General features: G+C 37.8%; 1 protein-coding gene across 3 annotated transcripts in view; it reads left to right on the plus strand.

Moving 5' to 3' along the window:
- The window catches only part of tbc1d22a (TBC1 domain family, member 22a), a 237,953-nt gene that overhangs the window by 89,620 nt on the left and 127,928 nt on the right, over positions 1–20,405 (plus strand). For all 3 annotated transcript variants that reach the window (XM_042334835.1, XM_042334834.1, XM_007890990.2), the window contains exon 10: positions 10,139–10,245. In XM_042334835.1, coding sequence (XP_042190769.1) covers positions 10,139–10,245 — 107 coding nt within the window. The remainder of the gene's footprint in view (positions 1–10,138; positions 10,246–20,405) is intronic.

Genomic DNA, 20,405 nt, shown 5'->3' on the forward strand with positions numbered 1-20,405 from the left:
ATTGATTTATTTTTGGGCATGAAACAAAAAGATTCGGATTTACTACAGCTGAATGATGTGAATTGGTGTCTCTGATTTCGCATTTGCTGTTGATATCATGGGCCACGTGAATGAACTGAACTCAAAACTGCAATGGAAGGGAGCCTTTGTGCACAATTTGTATTGCAGTGTCAAGTCATTTATGACGAAATTATTTATTTTATTGCGTCAGATAGGAAACAGGCTGTTCGCCCATTTTCCAACTTTGTGGCAGATTACTGTTTCTCAGTTTTTACGCCTCTCTTAATGAATATACCTTTCCAAAAATAAAGGCTCATGCCCGGAGGATGCTTGTGCTGTTTGGATCACCATACATATGCGAGGAGACATTTTCTGTGATGAAATTCAGCAAATCAAAACATAGATTTGTGATGACTGATGACCACCTTGCAGCAGTACTCTGCATTCCAACAACGGAGACAATGCCTGACTTCAATTGTCTGGTTAACGCACATCAGCGCTTTCATTCTTCCCATTGAGAGTTTCTCACATTCTCATCATTATGTGAATAAATGAATAAATATCGAATAAATGTCTGCTCAATGAGTTGTTTTTATTTAACCTAATTTTAATGAGTGTCAATTATATGGACATTATTTTATGCATGTACAAGTGTAAGACTTGATTTTGAGCTATTATTAAGCATTTGCATCTATATTAAGTGTGTGGCCCGAGAAGCTTACCAAAACTTGTGAAGTGGCCCGCCAGCCCAAATAATTGCCAACTCCTGGTCTAGAGGATAGAGTTCAAAATCCCCGTCCTCGCCTTCAAGGCCCCCTATGGCCTTGCTCCTTCCTACCTCTGTGACCTGCTAACCCCATATTAACCTGTCCGCTTCCTCCCGCTCAGCAGGGTGCAGCTCTCTCCATGTCCCTCGCCTGGCCTGTCCCACCATTGGTGGTTGAGCCTTTAGCCTCTCTGTCCCCACCGTTTGGAATGCCATCCCACACCTCCTTTGCCTTGCTCCCTCCCTTGCCTCCTCAAGGCACGTCACAAGACCCGCCTCTTCGACTGTGCCTTTGGCCACCCTCCTACCCCCTCCCTCCCTGCCCTCCGCCCTACCTGATCCCATCCCTCCCCTCTGCAGGCCCCCCCCACCCCGCTTGCGTCCAAATCTGTGACTGTCCAGCGCCTTGGAATGTCCTCCTGACATGAAAGTTGCTATGCAAATATAATTTTGTATTCTGATCTCTATCAGCCAAATTTAGCTGATTCTGTTTGCAAGAATTCAGGCTTATTCAGTAATGCTTTTAGATTTTACAGGCTGGGAAGTGCTGGGGGATTTGTTTTGAAGTAATTGTGGTGCTTGTTTAAATGTGTCCCCTCTTTTTAGTTTCCACTTCATATTTGAATGCATCTGAAAGAGCCATTTCCATCATTGTGTAAACTAGCAAGCGTATATCAATAATAATAATAATCATAATCCTTGCATTTGATATAGCGCTTTTCACGTCGGGAGGACGTCCCAAAGCGCTTCACAGAACACACTGTAAAGTGAATTGACTATATATTTGTGGGCGAACGCGGCAGCCAATTGCGCACACAATGTCCCACAAACAGTCGTAGATTGAAAATCACCAATTTATTATTGTTTTTGGTTTTGGAGGGATTATTATCAAGTTTTAGTGCTATCAGAAATCTGATGCTGGCATAGTGTTTATACATCAGGAAAGCAAAGAAGTATTCAAAGTCTTTTTTTTGGAAATTAACTTGGAAAATTTCAACTGAGCTTGTAGTAAAATCAACAAAAACAAAGTGGAACATCGATTATCTACCAGTTTTAATCATCCACCTGCTTCATAAATGCAATTATTGGGAACAAAACATATGTGTTCTGAAGTGTATGATATAAAGGCAGTCTTATTGATTTCCACATATAGCTTTTTGCTGGGAGGTAGTTGCACTTGCTCTGCTGTTGTTTATATATGTAAGGTGTGGGAAAGAGTTATACATTGATTAAATTTGCTGGATAGCAAATTAATTTAATTTTGATTGCACCTTGTACAGTTTAGTTTAGTACAGTATGTCCCATTTTTCATTGCTGGCCATAACACCGTGCTATTAAAAATTCTAGTCCGTGCCAAAATGATGAATGTCGTCAATTGGAGTGTGATGTCCTGGGGATTTTCATCAAACTCATCAAGGCTTCCTATGGTCGTCATTGTGACTTATCAGTATTACCCATGTTCATCAAAGGTATTTGGGAACCAATGGGTTGGTTTGTTACATAACGTTCTAGGGAATTTAAATCTTGCTCTTCAAAGGATCCTCTCTTATTCACTTGAACCCATGGGTTTATTGTGTAGTTCTAAATCACTTTCTCCAGATGGCTTCAGGCATGGGACTTCTTTGTGAATCGCACAGCCATTACTGTGTTTACACTGTATGCTTGGTGGACGATTGCTGCTTAAATCGACATTGCTCACAATCAAATGTGCAGCGTAAACACAAAATAAAAGAGATGAAACTCGTTCCAATGCAGTGCAGAAGTTGCGCATGAGGTCAGCATGATAATTTTTGCAATTATATAGGCTTTGCTGATGAGATATAATAGGTAATTAGTCGCAGTACTTGCTGTTAAATTGCAAGCTCCCTGGGGTGAAAATCTCTCCAAATGCAGGAAAAGAGCATAGAGAATAATCTTAACAGCCAGGCATTGTAATAAAGTAAATAAATCACAGCACATATTACATTGTAGCATTTAGCATATTTGCACATGAAAGCTCTTTTCCTATTTTGTAAAAAGCCAAAAGCATTTTGGAGGAAATATTAATTGTATTTAGCCATTATAACCTGAAAAAATGGTTTAAATTTAAGCCATATTATACTTGAGGCATAGTTTTGTTAGGTACCTAATATTTAGTAATTCATGAATTTAAATGTCTAAAGCCTGGTTATCTGAAAATATTTTGTTTTCTATAGGGGGGTATTTTATCGTCTGACCTGCTTGTGTAACACTACTTCTGGTTTAATTCATGGCTGCCACAAGTAGAATTGCAATGCTAAATTGTTATCCTTTTCATGTTCTGTGATCAGAAGACTAGCATTTAAAATTACATTCCTTGAAAAGTATGTTCACGTTGTATGCAAATTTCTTTGCATGATTTGAAATTCTGTTTTTATCATCAACTGAATCATCAATTTAGAATATAAATTGCATTATTGGTCCCGTGGGGTAAAACAAAAATCAGGTTTAAAGGGCTTTTATACATTGGTGTGTGACTTTTAGAGAAAGGGAAACATGACTATAAACAATGGCTTGGTTAAAATAGAATTATACACAGAATAAATAAATCTTAAGGAGGTGACTAAACTAATGGATGATTTCTCCCTATTATTTATTAATAGAAGACTGAGTCATCAGCTGCTATACCCCTGATATCTTGAACTCCCATCTGGAGGCTATCATATTGCCCCATCTAATTCCTCCCTAAAAATCTATCTAATAATAATAATAATCCTTGCATTTGATATAGCGCTTTTCACGTCTTCTAGACTTCTCAAAGCGCTTCACAGAATATGCTGTAAAGTGAATTGACCATATATTTGTTGGCAAAACGCGGCAGCCAATTGTGAACACCAGTGTCCCACAAACAGTCGTGGATTGAAAATGACCAATTTATTATTTATTTATTAATAATAGTTATTATGGTCATTTATGACCTGTGGTCACCTCCACCTTCTCCCCTGCTTAATGCCTAACCTGTCATTGTGAAGAGAAAAATGTAGAGATGTTATCCACATTAATGCAAGTTGTTACTTAGATTTCTCCCACAAAATATACAGTCAATTCACTTTACAGTATATTCTGTGAAGTGCTTTGAGACATCTCGAAGATGTGATAAGGCACTATATCAAATGCGTTATCAAATGAGTTATTAAGTTAGTGGTCATTTACTAATGGAGAGAGAGCGCAACAAGTATGACTTGAAGTCTAATTTATGAGGATTTGTCTGAAGAACTGAACTTCATTTTGCCAATGAATTCCCGATTAAGGAACACATGATCCAATACTTAGAAATGTTCAGTTATTATTGTTCGACAGGTTATTTGTCTAAAACTGTGAGCATAAAACTAGGGGATACAAGTTTAACAATAGCAAACTTTTAGTGAATCTAGAATGAGAAGAAAAAACAAAGTAGTAGATATATCGATCAGATTTCTAACAAAAGTTGTTACTTTGTCAATTTCTTAAATAAAACAAATAAATGGTTGCGAATATGATTGTTGGGTTATGAGGTCCGTCTAGCACAAGCAAATACTGAATGTGACAGATGTGCTGTTGGAGCGTGATATGTAAGGGATGGAATATCGAATGGATACAGTGGATCAGGATTGACTTGTGAAAACGGATGAATATTCTGGAAATTCTTCCTCATTACTACCTTTTGGGTTAAAAGGTACATTTGTACAGAGCATTCCCCATTGGCAGGTGGGCTTTCTGCCACTCTGCCCCTACCCTCTGGAACTCCCTTGCCTCCTTCAAGACCCATCTCAAGACCCTCCTCTTCATCCAGGCTTTCGATCACCCTGCTTCCCCCTACTGCCCTCCACCTTTCCCATCCTGACACCCAGCTCGGGTCCGAAACACCTGTCCAGCACCGTGGGACGTCCTCCTGACATGAAAGGCGCTTTATAAATGTAATTTTGTTGTTGTAGTTGAGGGGAAGAGATTATGATATGGCAGCAAGTCTGGAAAAGGACTCAACTTATTGAGCCAATTTTTCTTCTTCCAATTTTCTGCTCAATGGTTTTGGTGTATTCCAGCATTATAGATATGTGTAAACTGATGTGTCCGTGTGTGTATATATATATATATATGTAGTATATATTATACATATATGTAGTAAGAATATGTAGTATTTGATTTGTAGGTGGAAAGATTTTTTGCCAAGAGGACAAGAATAGCATTATTTTCAACTCTGATACTAGACAAAAGAGCATAATGAGCTGAAAGAAAGCTGAATATTTTACTGCTGAAGTTAAATTCACGACTTACTCCACTTATAACCAAAGTTGGTGCACCAATGTATTTGCTAACACACTTCTAAAGCGCAAGATTTACTTTCAGAGTAATTCATTTTGCTTATCAGCAAGTTTATTTAAACTGAAATATATCTCAGACATATATTTCTAATAGAAAAACAGAAGTCGCTGGGAACACTCAGCAGGTCAGGCAGCATCTATGAAGAAAGGAAAGTGAGTAAACGTTTCGAGTCCACGACCCTTCGTCAGAACTTTGTTTTGGGTCGTGGACCCGAAACGTTGACTCACTTTCCTTTCTCCATGGATCCAGCCTGATCTGCTGAGTGTTCCCAGAGATTTCTGTTTTTGTTCCAGATTTCCAGCATCTGCAGTATTTTTTGCATTTTGTATATATTTCTAATACTTGGTTTTGAAGTTCCTGAGGTACCTCACATGGCTCCCCAAATTTATTGTCTTGTTAATTTGGGAACTGTGTTTAGGATTGAACTTTGGTGTATTGTATTAAGAAGCAAGACACAATGTCCTCAAATTGAGCAAGATTAGTCTCTCAGTTTTTGTTGTGCTTTATTCCATGATTCTGGTCTCAGAGATAGAGTAAAATATCATTTGGTTACCACTTTTTCATACATTACTTAAGTGGTGTGAAAACCTTTAAAGGTGCTTTGTAGGGAATTGGTGAGAGAGAACTACCTACTTGCTGTATCTTATGTCTGTCAGGTCAAGAGAAATTGAATATAAAATAAAAATAATCTGGTATTTAGTCTTGGAGCTGCTAAGGTGTACTGCTTCCTAAGTTTATTGCTCACATTTTGGGTTAATTTGGGAGCACTCAATTGCATTTCTGTGCAATTTCTTTGGATTATGTATTTATCCAGACAAATTCTAACCTGAGGGTAACCTCGACAAAGAATATTTAGCTCACTGCTGGACTCTTACCATTATATGAATCACTTATTAAGAGACAAGGACATTTGCACAATATAGCAACTAATTACTAGATTACAAATGGCTTTTCCATTTTATCAACATGTCTGCGATAAATGTCCAGAAATGGAGAAAATTAATTGTTTTCAGTAGTTTCATTTTTAAATGATGGTGATAATGGCATTCTATTTAAGCAGGCCTAAATTACCCAGGGGTTTCAGTAGAACTTGGGTCACAGACATCAACAGATCCTCACCATCGGATTCCCTATAGCAATGTGCTCTTTGTGCATCCCAGGCTCTTTTTAGCACTTTTCAAGCCTTCCCGATGCATCATTTTTCCATTCCATTTGCAGAGCCATTGGTGGCTTCTCTCATTAATTAAATCTTCAGTGGTGACTGTCCTCCCACTGTATTCTCCTCTCAGAAACTCCCTCCTAGATCTAGCTGCTATGTTGCTAAAGCTGCACTCAACCTTATTTTCTGCTCCAATGCAATATGTTTATTGTAAAAAATTGCACTTGTACATTTCTACAGCAGAAAGATATTGAATAGCCTTCCCAATGTTGTGAAACAAGAATACACAGAGCACAGTTCTTGTGTATTGAATTTATTTATTCATCTCAAAGCATGAGACTACAGTGTTCTTTTCTATTGTTAGAAATTCCTATATAAACCTGGCTTAGGTACGTTCTGTTTAATCCATTTATGTAAATATCATGTCTGACAAGTTCCCCTATCTACTATGACAGTGAATTTATTTGTTGTAGTCAGATCATTCTTAGAATATTAGACAGATAAAGTACCTAAGTAGTATAGCAGTTGAATATTTGACTTTCATTTGGAAGTTAATGAGTTTCAAACTCTAATCTGTTCCCTTCTTTAGTTTGCTGATTTTTTTTTTGAGGTTTGTCAAACAGTGAGGCATTGAGATCCAATTTCAGTGGAAAGAGGAACTGGTAATATTCAGCTTGAACTGTACCTCAACTGACAAGAAAATGAGTGAAGCTGTTGGACAAATTTGCTGCAATATTTTTCCTCCTGGCTGGTGCAAGCTCAGAAGCCTATATGGGGATAAAAAGTGCCATATATTTGTTCAGTGTTCATCCAAAACTAGGAGTCTATTCTTGCAAACTGAATAGCTTCCTAGTTTTGGAAAACTGAAAAAAAAATATTTGGTCAGTCAATCCATGACCGTTTGTGGGACATTGCTCTGTGCAATTGGCTGCTGCATTTTGCCTACAAAATACACTGTCAATTCACTTTACAGTATATTCCATGAAGTGCTTTGGGTCGTCTTGAAGATGTGATGAGGCGCTATATCAAATGCAAGTATTATTATATTATAGTGGTTAATGGCAAACAGGAAGACGTTCAAACCAATATTTTGATATTTTCCTCATAACCGAAATATGGAATTGTTTTATATCGCCAAATGCCAGCCAAAACCTCATCAGATTAATATTATGTATGGGGAAAAAAACTTGCATTTTTATTGTACCTTATGTCAATTCTCAATGTTTTACAGTAATTATTTTAAGTGTAGTGAGTGTTTTTATAGATAACCACAACTACCATGCTGCACACTTCAAGGTCAGGAGGTAATTGACCAATTAATCTGGAAGTTTGTTGTACAGGTCACTGGAAGAAACTGCTTTCTTTTTTCATATAGTATCTTGGGGTTGTGTAGTTGATGGAACCTCAGATTGGTCTTATTCAAAGGACGACATATATGATATTACAGCCTGAACTATGAGCTCAAGTCCCAACTTGGGGCTTGAACCCCAGAGACGAGAGTCTTGTTAACTGAAACGCTGATGCCTACACAGCTACACAAGAATGTATTCTGCTGTAACTTTAAGCATCTTGTCTGAGAGATGATTCTTCCAACAATGCAGTCCTTCTTCCCTAGTCCTGCAGTCAAGTATTACCTGGAGTTAAACAATACTAATTCTATGATTCTATTTTGTAGGGCTATGGGGAGAGAGCGAGTGAGTAGGATTGAATTGGATAGCTCTTCAAAGAGCCGGCACAGACACAATGGGCTGAGTAGCCTCCTTCTGTGCTGTTTAATTCTATGATTCCATGATATGTGTCAGTAACTCGGAAAAGGTTTTCCAGTTAATGCTAAAACATGTCATGGCAATTTTATGAATTGAATGTCACTCTTTCTACAAGAGGATGTATGTCATTTTACGTTACTAAATTATCTCATTTATGCATTTGACTGTGAAAATAGCAATTTAAGCCAGTGAATGTGATATTCTAATTAATAATCTTGACCTTCAAATTTAACACTGCATGTGGTGTCAGTATCTAGTTAGAGCTCACTGAAATAAGCTGTTTGTTTGACTCAGTGCACAGTTCAACAGGGGCCACGGAGCTCTCAGGAATATAATCAGCAGAAGCTAATGTTATGAGTGTGGTGCAAGTGTTGTGTCAGAATGCCATGCAGTCATCATCACAGTGTTTTTTTCTGTCTCCGTGATCTTGCATTTTCTGCTAAACAATGGCCTGATGGAACTTTTTAGTAATAGGAATAGATGGTGAAATGTACAAAAACTAATTATGGAACAAATATAATTCGCTAGTACTGCCTTGACCTTAAACCCCATAGAATTAATTTCTTAATTACCCTTGTGCCATTGTAAGTTCAATAATGTTCTCTAAATACAATTTCAGCCAAATGTGAGGATATTTACTGTGCTGTTGTACAACTGCCCCCTTCTCAGCATCGGCGAGTCACTGACAGAAACTGGGTGTACTCGGGTTAGTGAGGGGCCACAGTAGATTTTATTTGTGTAGATAACAATGAAAATTAATTTTGGTGCAGTTTATAGTTATTTACTCATAATTTCTACATGCACTATAATGCAATACAGCATGAAAGGAAGGGAGTGTTCTAGAAGGGCTTTTGGATGTTCCTTGTGATTATCTCCAGTCAGTAATACAGTGGAGCCCATTGTGGTGGGGATCCAAAACAAAGTGCTTGTTTCATTGACAGATATTGTGAGGATATTCACAGTGCTGATGTTATGCTCTTTTGTTCAATTTCACAACCTATTCCTATTACTGTTAAAGGTTCTCGCACTAAAAAAAAGGCCAACTTGCAGGTCATCAGGTTATATCATCCAGAGTATTTCTGACTGCTGCGAATGCGCAGAGCTGGCAAAGCAGCGACCTGATGCCCTATTTTTCACATGGGAAACTCAAATGTCCAATTAACAGCTTTTCAAATTTCCTTTGCTTGTTGTACACAGCCTGAAAGAAGTGATGTTGGTAATGACCAAATAGCTTGTGAAAGCTGAACGAACGGGGTCCACTCTACAACCGCGTTTTAACCAAATTGACGTGACAAAGAAATTGTTACAGTGGACCACACTTATTCAGAGTGACCAGAAACTTGTGATAACTACCCTATTATCTTAAAAAAACTAAAATACCATTATTTCTTTAAGACTTATTACACATTGTAATGGTATCACAATGTTGTGTTCGCCCTGTATTCTGGAAATACTGGTACGGCTGTCAACTGGATGAACACCTGGTGGAAGTTGGTCTTCCCTGCCATAGATTCACAAGCTTTTACAGTTGGATAAGATGTTGCTTGTAAAGCTTATTTGACTGAGTAGTTTAAAAAAAATGTTTTACTTAATGGCTAGCCACTGAGATCACTTGATAATTGAGAAGCATTATTGAATCAAAGCAACTAGCAATACAGCAGTAAGTATTTTCAGGGAAGAATTCTAAAGGAATGAATGAGATTTTAAAAAGGTCTGTAAATTAACTCAGGGTGGCCCAACTGGCGGTCTGGGGGCTGATTTGATCCGACTCACCCCTCCCTCCATATCATTTGGCCCACTAACTCCCTCCGTAACGTGTAAATGTTATGTTTCTGGAAAGGCGACACAAAAGTATTGCTCGTGTGCCCCGAGGAAATTACTCAAATAGGGCATCTGGCCCCCAGCAGCCAAAAGGTTGGACCACCCTGACTTAACTCTTTCATTAATTCAATGATACAGCTATAAGCACAGTTCAAATAATTTTTGCAATTTTTGCATTTGAGTAAAAAAAGCTAATGGACTCTGTGTGTAGTGCACTATAATATGTTCTCAGGTGCTCATACTACTTTGTTTTTTTTCTTATTTTCCTTGCTTATTGACTCTTTTGTTTTATTTTGTCCCGGCCAGAAGGAGAGGTGGAACATTTTGATGTTTCCAGCCTGCCTGAAGAAGTGCTGCGGAACATTGAAGCTGACAGCTTCTGGTGCATGAGCAAGCTGCTTGATGGGATTCAGGTAAATTGATTCCTCCTGTCTTGAACCGGTGGGGATAACTGATTAATTTCATGGTTGACAGTGTCTTGGGGATGGCAGGAAAAGAATATGTGCAGAAGTAGGGAGGCCCTGGTCCCTTAACAGAAACATGCCAATTGGTGCAGTATAACAAGAAGAATGATAAATATGTTCATTTGTCCAAGCAAATCAATGCTGTCACTTCATCATGAAATGCAGCAAGAGAAATGGGACTTCTGTTGCTTGCTCTTCCTCTGAGACTATGTTTTGAACATATGTTGAATGTTATAAAAGCAGTATCTTGTAGTATCTTTAAAAAAATTGATTGAAAACTATATGCAAAAGCTACACATTAACCTATTGCCTACTATATTTGGATTTCTATAGTGTAGTCCAACCTTTTGTGATATATTCAATAAATGTGCTGACATTGAAAAGAGCTGATTATATATATCCAGAGATGCATGGAATTAAATGAAATTGACTGTAGATTGAGAAGACCCTTAGCTTTTTGGATATTGAATATTGAGTAACTTTTAATTGGTATTAAATGTTTACAGAAATTAAGTTTAAAAAAAAGTTAGCAACAGAAATTAACTTTAAATATACTGACCTAAAGTGATTTTCATGTGCTCATATAATTTCAAAAGCTTCAATCGACGGTGACCAGATCAGGCAATGCATCGTACATTAAAGCAACCCAGCATCGATTAAGCATTTATCCTGCAGTGATGTGTTTAGTTTTCATCCCAAACTTCATTTTCAAGATGGTTTTGCTTGGCAGACTCCAAAGCGATATAGGTTCAGGTTAAAAATCCAATTTTGAATATTAGTGTCGAATTGGCACCATTTGTTTTTATGTTTGCATTTCTTTGTTCCTGTACAGTCTCTCTGATGTGATTTCTGGCCTAAGTGTAAAGTGTAATTCTGAGTGATGTCTTATAAATGACAGTGGCAAAGAAAACCACTTGATCACCATGATTAAACCTACAATGTGTTCCCTTATTTGATTGGAAAATATTTGCTATTTGAACTACATGCAAATAATGAAGTAGTAATCTATTTTCTGTTGTTGATAACTGCAGCAGTGTGATCATGCACTATTTTAATAACCTATTGATGCTGTTGCACTTCTCTACTGGATGTTTTATAAAATATTTCTGTTGGTGAGGAAAGGTAATTGTTTGGAACTAACCTGATTTATATATGTAAAATTAATCCTAGTTAGCACACTTCATAGATATTAATTTTAGGATAATTGATATATCCTTCTAGCATCATAAATATAGACTGTATTAAATTCTAAGAAACAGTCTTTTGCAAATGACTTAATTTGCAGAATTAGATTCAATTTTATTCCTAATAGTATCATCACATACCCTACGTGTGTCATAAGTGTGGGTCCTAGAATATTTGAGTTGTAGGTGAAAGTATAATATATTATAATTGGTATGTATCATGTATATTGCACTAAATTATTTGATTTCATATGTTGCCATCTTGACATTTTAATCAAATTTAAATGTTTTTATTTCTGATAAAATTTATTCTTCATTAAGTTACCTAACTTTTTCTTCTCTTTGGTATTCTGCACTATACTAACCTGCCCACTCCCGGCCTGCTTCATGCCCCCCCCCCCACCCTACCCACCTCACCATTAGCAGTTGGCTTATCATAGTATTATACAGTACAGTATTTGGAGGCCCTTTGGCTCATCGTGTCCGTCCCTGCTCTTTGAAAAAGCTATCCAAATGAATCCCGCTTCCCTCTCTCTCCCCATAGCCCTAAAAAATTGTCCTCCCGAAATATCTATCTACTTCTCTCTTGAAAGTTGTTATCGAATCAGCTTCCACCACCCTTTCAAGCAATACATTTCAGATCCAAGCAACTCGCTGTGTGAAAACATTTCTCCTCATCTCCCCTCTGGTTCTTTTGGCAACTATTTGAAATCTGTGTCCTCTGGTTACCGACCCACCCGCCAGTGAAAACAGTTTTTCCCTTTTCACCCTATTGAATCCCCTCATAATTTTGAACATCTCTATTAAATCTCCCCATTAAACTCTGCTCCAAGGAGAATAATCCTAGCTTCTCAAATCTCACCACATAAGTCCCTCATTCCTGGTACCATCCTGGTAAATCTCCTTTGCACCCTCCCAATTCCTTGACATTCTTCCTAAAGTGCAGTGCCCAGAGCTGAACGCAGTACTCTAGCTGAGGCCTAACCAATGTTTTATAAAGGTTCATCATAACCTCCTTACTTTTGTATTCTCTGCCTCTATCTCTAAAGCCTAGTATCTTGTATGTGTTTTTTAACAGCTTTATCTACCTGGCCTGCCACCTTCAAAGATTTGTTTATATGAACCCCCAGGTCTATATGAACCCCCTTTCAGATTGTACCATCAGCTTATATTGCCTCTCTTTATTCTTCCTCCCAAAATGCATCACTTCGCATTAAGTTTGCATTAAATTTCGCATTAAATTAAATTAAACTCTGCATTAAATTTCATCTGCCGTGTGTCTGCCCATTTTATCAGTCTGTCTATATCCTCTTGCAGTCCGCCACTATCCTCCTCATCATTTACTACTTTTCCTAACTTAGTATCTCTGAAACTTGGAAATTGTACTCCCTGTACCCAAGTACAGGTCATTTATATAGATTAAAAAGAGCAGTGGCCTATCTGCCCACGCTCTCTGGAACTCTATCCCAGAGTCCATCCAATTTGCTCCCTCCCTCACCTCTTCCGGGATGTCTCAATCCTTTATTCATTGAATGTATCTTCAGTCATCTTTCCCTTCCTTTCCCTATCCCCCCCCCTCCTCGCTCCCTCCCTTCCCTCCCCTCACCCTGACCATTTCCCCCCTGCTCGGGTCATGACCCAACTGTGCAGCGCCTTGGGACGTCCTCCTGACGTGAAAGGCGCTTTATAAATGGAATCTTGTTGTTGTTGTTGTATCCCTCGCTACTCCCAGCCCCAGCTTGTGTGCCAAGCGATTTGAGATGTCCTCCCAATGTCAAAGATGCTATATAAATGTAAATTTGCGTTGTTGCACAGGTAAAGGAAAGGGATTGTATTTTACATTGTTGGACTTGAAAACAACAGTTGTTAAGCTGCTGAAAATTGCAGTTCCCAGCGTGTTTTAGACTGAGAAGCCTGCAATTTAAATTTGGGATGGCTGCTGTATGAAGAAACCTTACGAAATTTTTTCAATGAATTTGGAGTACAGAGATACTCTGTACAACACGATTATCTGTTCCATTTTTCAGTAAATATCAGACTTGTGGATCATCGGGTCAATGCTGATGCCACTTCCTATGTTTCAAGTGATGTGTACAGAAGTGCCACCAATGTCACTTCCTGTGAGTTGTGTACGTGGGTGATGAGCGCTGTTGACATCACTTCCTTTGCAAAATGACATCCGCAGTATTTTCTGCACATAGTATACATGCGCAGCATGCAGGAAGTGACGTCAGTGACACTTCCTGCATTTAGCATGCGGGTGCAAAATGTGCAAAATGATTTAGAAATTGACCATTATTCGGTCCACTGGACACCAGCACTATAAATTAAATCTATGCAAAACGGGGCGGCATTACAATGGGGTTGCCCTGTAATTGAATTAATAGCTTATCGGTTAAGATACCACAAATTACATATTCCTATGTAATTCTTTATTTTTTTTGTTATTCAGTATGGTGTTTTGAAATTATTACACAGCCAAGGAGTGAAAATCAGGCAGATTTAAATTTATATTTTCATGATTTTCATGATTTTCATGATTCTGAACGAATGACAAAATCGATGCATACGATTTGTCGTCAATGAAGAATACAGCCTTTTCTCTGAGTGCCTGAACTAGACTGGGAAATATGATTTCACTGTACAGTTCCTGTGCAGCAAATACAAAATTAAGTGTAGAACTCTGACTAGATATAACCAGTTTTGTTTTAATTGAAATGTTATGATCTAGCATTCGCAGGTAGTTTCTGAATTTTCTACAGATACGTATAAAAACAGAAATTTGCCTGTGGAAATATTGCTTTAAATGCTGGTGACTTTAAGTAGCAACTCGGAGCATAGATATTTCAGCACACTTCCTCTAACACTGAGATCAAGGAGTAAATTGATTTGTTAAGGAATATGAAATTATTTATGCAGTTTGTGCAAGAGGGCAAAGTGTCACAAAATTAATTGGACAAGAAGAACTGAATAGAACCATACCACAGGAGCTTGTGCAGCTGCTAAATCTGTACTCTGTCATCTAAATAGAACAGATGAGCAGAGTTGTTGGAAATATAATTTGTACAGAAGGCACAACAATCACCCATGGATACACAAGACAGCTTTCTGGTTTACTGAAGGAATATATATGTATGTCACATAGATTGAATTAAAAAAAACTGTAAGATGGGAAAAGGCCATTCGGTCTATGGCCTTCAGTCGTGCACAGACGTGCAGTTTAATTTATCGTGAACTCTATTCCACTTCTTAAGTCTCTTAACAATAAGTTCCACTTAATCTTTCCTTGATCCCCTAAAGTAATACTGAAATTCGTGTCTATCTCACTTCACAATTCATTCAGCCCAGGGTAGTTCATTGTCTCTACAACATACATTCCTATTTTGAGTTATACACTTGGTCTTTTTCAAGAAGTTAATTGACACTTCTTTAAGTGTTTTTGGGAATGTGCTACATATCCAGTACTTGGAAATTCCGCTTTCTATTCTTGCTTAAGGCTTGTTACTTTTGTACTACGAGTCCTGTAGTTCTATGCTTTATTCAAATGAAGCCTTATAGAATGGAAGTAGTAATACTGCAAGTTTGAAAGAATGACAGTTGTTAAGTGGTACTCTGCACCATCAAGAAACACTGCTGCGAAAGTTTGGAATCCCTGTAATATGGGGTAGATTGAGTAGGAGATAGATATTGACAGTTGTCAATTCTCCTTAAGAGGTTAGCCTCTTGTTCTGAGGACATGTAACTTCCTTCTTGTAATTTCAGGTGGATATTGATGCCTCTCCACTACTATTTCTAAGAAAAGTAGATTGTTCCTCCTGATTATCTTATACAGTAAAACTCCCATAAATCTTATCTTTATGAATTGTGTAATTGCCTAAATCGTACATTTCCCCGAGTCCCATTTAGTTTCCTATCAAAACCGCTTTCATATTAATCACCTCCAAACCTGTAACGCCGCTTCTCTCCATTATTCCCCCACTTACCAGCTGCCTTGAATTGCGGAAAATGACTTCCTCATCTGTCGACAAATGCGAAGAAGAACTTCATTTCCTGTGATTGAATGCGATTCCAATGCTTGTGGCAACTAGTCAAGGCCCATTGAATAGTGGGAAATGTAGTCTTGACTTGTCTCCGCAAGCGCACTTCCTGACTACAATGACAAACTATTGCAAGCCCACTTACCGGCTTCGTTAAATTACATATGCGCAGTGTAGATTATTGATTAAATCAGATTTTCTATGGATTATAGAGTTTGCATGCAACTTGAACTTCACGTAAGTCATATTAAATGTTATGGTCCTAAATGATATCAATTATGCAAGTTTTATTGTATTTCTCCTTCATCCAAATTCACTGACCAAAAATTTAAATTAAGCTGTTCATTTCCATTGTTTAAAGAAATTAGCTGCTGGGTTTGACTAATAACATTAACTTAATTTCCAATTAATCTGTTCTGTAAAATGATTTGAGTTATTTCTTTTACTTGAAAGATTCTATATAAATATATATTGTTGAACTTGCTGCCAGGAACCCTTCACCTAAAATAAACTGGGAGAATTTGTAGGAGATATTGAAATAGTGGCATCACTAAAGTGCTCTTAACAGCATCACAAATATGTGACAACTGGCCATAGGACCTGTGCCATAATGCATTGTTCTCTCAACAATCTGGTGGACATACATCCCTGACTCCCCCAGATAAGATCTCATCTCCCATCTGGTCCGAAGTCTTGTGAGCCAAACAGGGGATTGCCTAGAGAAGATGTTTTCTTCACCAGCAACTATGCAGTGGTGATACTGTTTTGCTTGCAAATGGTACAGGATATTGCTGTAAACAATTTAGAATACCTTAAAATACAGAAAAAAAGTTTAAAACATTTTGCTTTTACTGTCTATTGAAGATATTGATAGCTCTGCAAAGAAGACTTGTTTGTTTCAGTAAATTCAGCCATAATTTATGGTCAGAAGATGTAATGCTGAACTGTGCCTTAGACCAGCTGAGCTTTCTGGTTCAAGAAATTTTCTAAAGAAAAGTAAATGCCTAATCAATGCAGATTTATCAAGGGTGGAGATTGCAGAAGATCTGGCTAACAGCCTGAAAGACTTATCTAACCTAGAATTATGCGAGGCAAAGAACCATGTACTGTACTTCCCAGTTCATCAGCTTCTGATAATGTTGACCATTTTTAGTATGGGATAACAGAATAGTATAAAATCAGCTCAAAATAAAGTCACCACTACTGTACTATCAAACTGTTGCAATAGTTTCTCAATGTGATGGAGCAATTTAGGTTTGGGAGAAGACATAGAAGTGTGTGTGTGGGGGTGGATACAGCACAACAATCACCCCAGGTTACGTTTTGTAATTACCTTTTGCATTACTCCCGAGTTAAGATATTTCTAATCTGTAGAATAATGCTCTGCCATCTGCATTTCTTGTGATATTTCTATGTTGTACTTATTTTGAATTCTTAGACACTTTTATATATTTTTACTAAAATTTTTTAATTAGATGTGCTGCATAAGAAGTCAAACACTTAGATATTGAAATTGAATGGTCAAATAAATCTTTACAAACTCCTCTGCCAGATAGTTTTGTTGGAGGGTAACATGTACACCATCCATTTTGACAGGTTGACACCTTCACCTGTGAAGCGTAGCACTTTTTCTGTTTGACAGATTTGGTAATTTGGAAGGTAAAGGTGAAAGCTGGTGATCTAAATGTGTAATCAGATCAGCACTGCAATACCATTCTCATTGCGGTTCAGAAGTTGACAACAAAAGCTGTTAATGGTCTAAATAAAATGTAAACCTCCGAATATTCATAAAAATGGGGTTCTTGACCCTCGAGTGAAACAACGAATGCCTAAATAAAAGAATATTCTCATCTTTAATTATGTTTGATTGTACTGATCAGCCATCTTAAACTATTAACATATTAATATTTTATTAATATTAAAAAATAAACTATGGGACAAATTGCCCAGGTTATTGTTAATGGTTTAAGATGGCCGATCAGTGCAGTTAAACAGATACGTGTATTACTCCTTTTTAGATTTTTCGATAAGTGTATATTTCCTTTTGTCAGTTTAAACTGCCTACCTTATAATAATAATCCTTGCATTTGATATAGAGTTTTTCACGTCTTCGAGGTGTCTCAAAGTGCTTCACCGAATATATTGTAGAGTGAATTGACTGTATATTGTAGGCAAAATGAGGCAGCCAATTGCACACAGCAGTGTCCCACAAAGAGTCGTGGATTGCATGACCAAATTTTTATTGTTTTTTTCTTGATTATTATCAACTATGTGGAGTAAGGAAACTTGCTCACGGTTTCACCCTGCCGGGAATCGAATTTAGGTCTTGCTTGCGAGGCGAGCGCGCTAATCACTGAGCTACAGGACTCCACTTATAAAGCAAAAGAAAATAACAACTTTTTGTATATTCATGGTATCTCAGTACTCAAAATGCTTAAATCGCACATTTCTTTGCACAACATTTCACGCAACTTTGAATTATCCTAAAATAGACTAAACAATCCTGTATGCAGGATTGTTTCCTGAATCAGTATGTTTCCAGTCCAACAGGGAAGGAGGCAGTTGTTCTAGTTCTGGGAAATAAAGTGGTGCAAGTGAGTAATGTGAGTGTGGAGAGCATTTAGGATCAGTGACCACAACATTATTAGGTTCAATGCAAAACTTGAAAAGGAGGAGGAACAGTTGATGACAAAGGTACTCAACTAGAAAACGGCAAATTTCAAAGAGATGAGAAAGAAACCAGCATGGATAAATTGGGAGATAACACTATCAGATAAGACAGTAGATGAGCAGTGAGTGGGCAAATTTCTAAGATGAGATGAACAGAATGGGTATGTACCAACAATTAATAAACAAGGTACTTGTAAAAATAGGATTTCTATTTTTGTGAGAAGACAGGTGGATAAAGCTGCCAAAAAAGCTAATGGAATCTTAGGTTTTATAAATAGGATATAGAATATAAGAGCAACGCGTTAATGCTAAACATTTAAATCGTTAATTAGATCACAGTTAGAATATTGTGTTCAGTATTGGTCACCCCACTTGAGGAAAGTTGTCAAAGCAATAGAGGGAGTAAAAAAGACATTTACTGGAATGATACTGGGGGATTAGTGGTTTGTGCAGGAACTGAGGCTTTTTTTTAAATAAAGAAGGTTGAGGGGTGACCTGATAGAAAATTATGAGGGGTTTTCATAGAGTCAATAGGGAGAAATTATTTTCACTGGTCAGTGAGTCAGTAACTGGATAGCAGTAATTGAACAAATGGGGAGGTAAGATGATTTTTTTTCATACATAGAGTAGTTGATTGGGGGATATGGGGACAGGGTAGGTAATTAGAGTTAGGTCAGAAGATCAGCCATGATATTATCGAATGGCGGGGCAGGCTCGAGGGGCCGAATTCTTATGTTCTTAGTTAAGATATGGAATGCCCTGCTGGGAGTGGTGGTTGAGGTAAAATCCAAATTGACCTGCAAAAGGGAACTAAATAGACACCTTAAAAATAGTAACCTACAGAGGTATGGGGAAAAGGCATATAAATGGCACTGAAAGATTTGCTGTTGATGGAACCAGCACAGACGCAATGAGCCGAATGGTCTTCTCTGTACTGGAAATTTCTATGGTTTTATTTTAAGAATATATGGCATGGAAAGTAAAAAGATCAATCCATACAAGTATTTTTTATCAAGGATAATACCCAATCATTTAATTTTCCTGAACAAAGCTTATGCAACATTTCTACCTTTGATTTCCCTGGGCTTTGGAAACACTTCTCAAAAGTTCTGATCTTTTACCCCCACTTGTTCCTTTTCTACATCAATGTTCTTCATTCACCATCCAACGGGTTTGTTGTTAATTCTGATGTACACTTATCATTGTGTTTTGTTTTAAGAACATAAGAATTAGGAGCAGGAGTAGGCCATTCGGCCCCTCGAGCCTGCCCCGCCATTCTATAAGATCATAGCTGATCTTCTGACCTAACTCTAATTACCTGCCCTATCCCCATATCCCCTAATCCTTCTATTTTTTAAAAATCTATCAGTCTCAGCCTTGAAAATGTTCAAGGACTGAGCATCTACAGCCTTCTGGGGTAGTGAATTCCATAAATTCACTACCCTCTGAGTGAAGAAATGTTTCCTCAACTCTGTTCTAAAAGGCTGACCCTTAATTTTAATTTTAAGACTGTGACCCCTGGTTATAGATTCTCCTACCAGGGGAAACAGACCCTCAGTGACTACTTTATCCAGCCCTTTAAGAATCTTATATGTTTCAAAAAGATCTCCCCTAATTCTTCTGTACTCTAGAGAATATAGCCCTAGTTTATTCAGCCTATCCTCATAGGTCAGTCCCCTCATCCCAGGAACTAACCGAGTGAATCTATGCTGCACTCCCTCTAGGGCAAGTATGTCCTTTTTTAAATAAGGAGACCAAAACTGCACACAATACTCCAGGTGCGGTCTCACCAAGGCCCTATACAGTTGCAGCAAGATTTCCCTACTCTTGCACTCTGAACCTTTTGCAATGAACGCTAACATGCTGTTCACCTTCTTAGTTGCTTGCTGCACCTGCAAACTAATTTTTTGAGTCTGATGTACAAGGACACCCAAATCCCTCTGCACACTAACACTATCTAATCTCTCCCCCTCTAGAAAATAATCTGTTTTTCTATTTTTTCTACCTAGGTGAATAACTTCACACTTCCCCACATTAAATTCCATCTGCCACCTACTCGCCCACTCCCCTAGCCTATCTATATCCCGTTGCAATCTTTTTGCATCATCCTCAGAGCTTACTCTCCCACCGAGTTTAGTGTCATCCGCGAATTTAGATACGTTACATTCAATGTCCTCGTCTAGATCATTGATGTAAATTGTAAATAGCTGAGGCCCAA

This window comes from Callorhinchus milii, unplaced genomic scaffold (genome assembly GCF_018977255.1).
Source record: "Callorhinchus milii isolate IMCB2004 unplaced genomic scaffold, IMCB_Cmil_1.0 Scaffold5, whole genome shotgun sequence".
NCBI lineage: Eukaryota > Metazoa > Chordata > Chondrichthyes > Chimaeriformes > Callorhinchidae > Callorhinchus > Callorhinchus milii.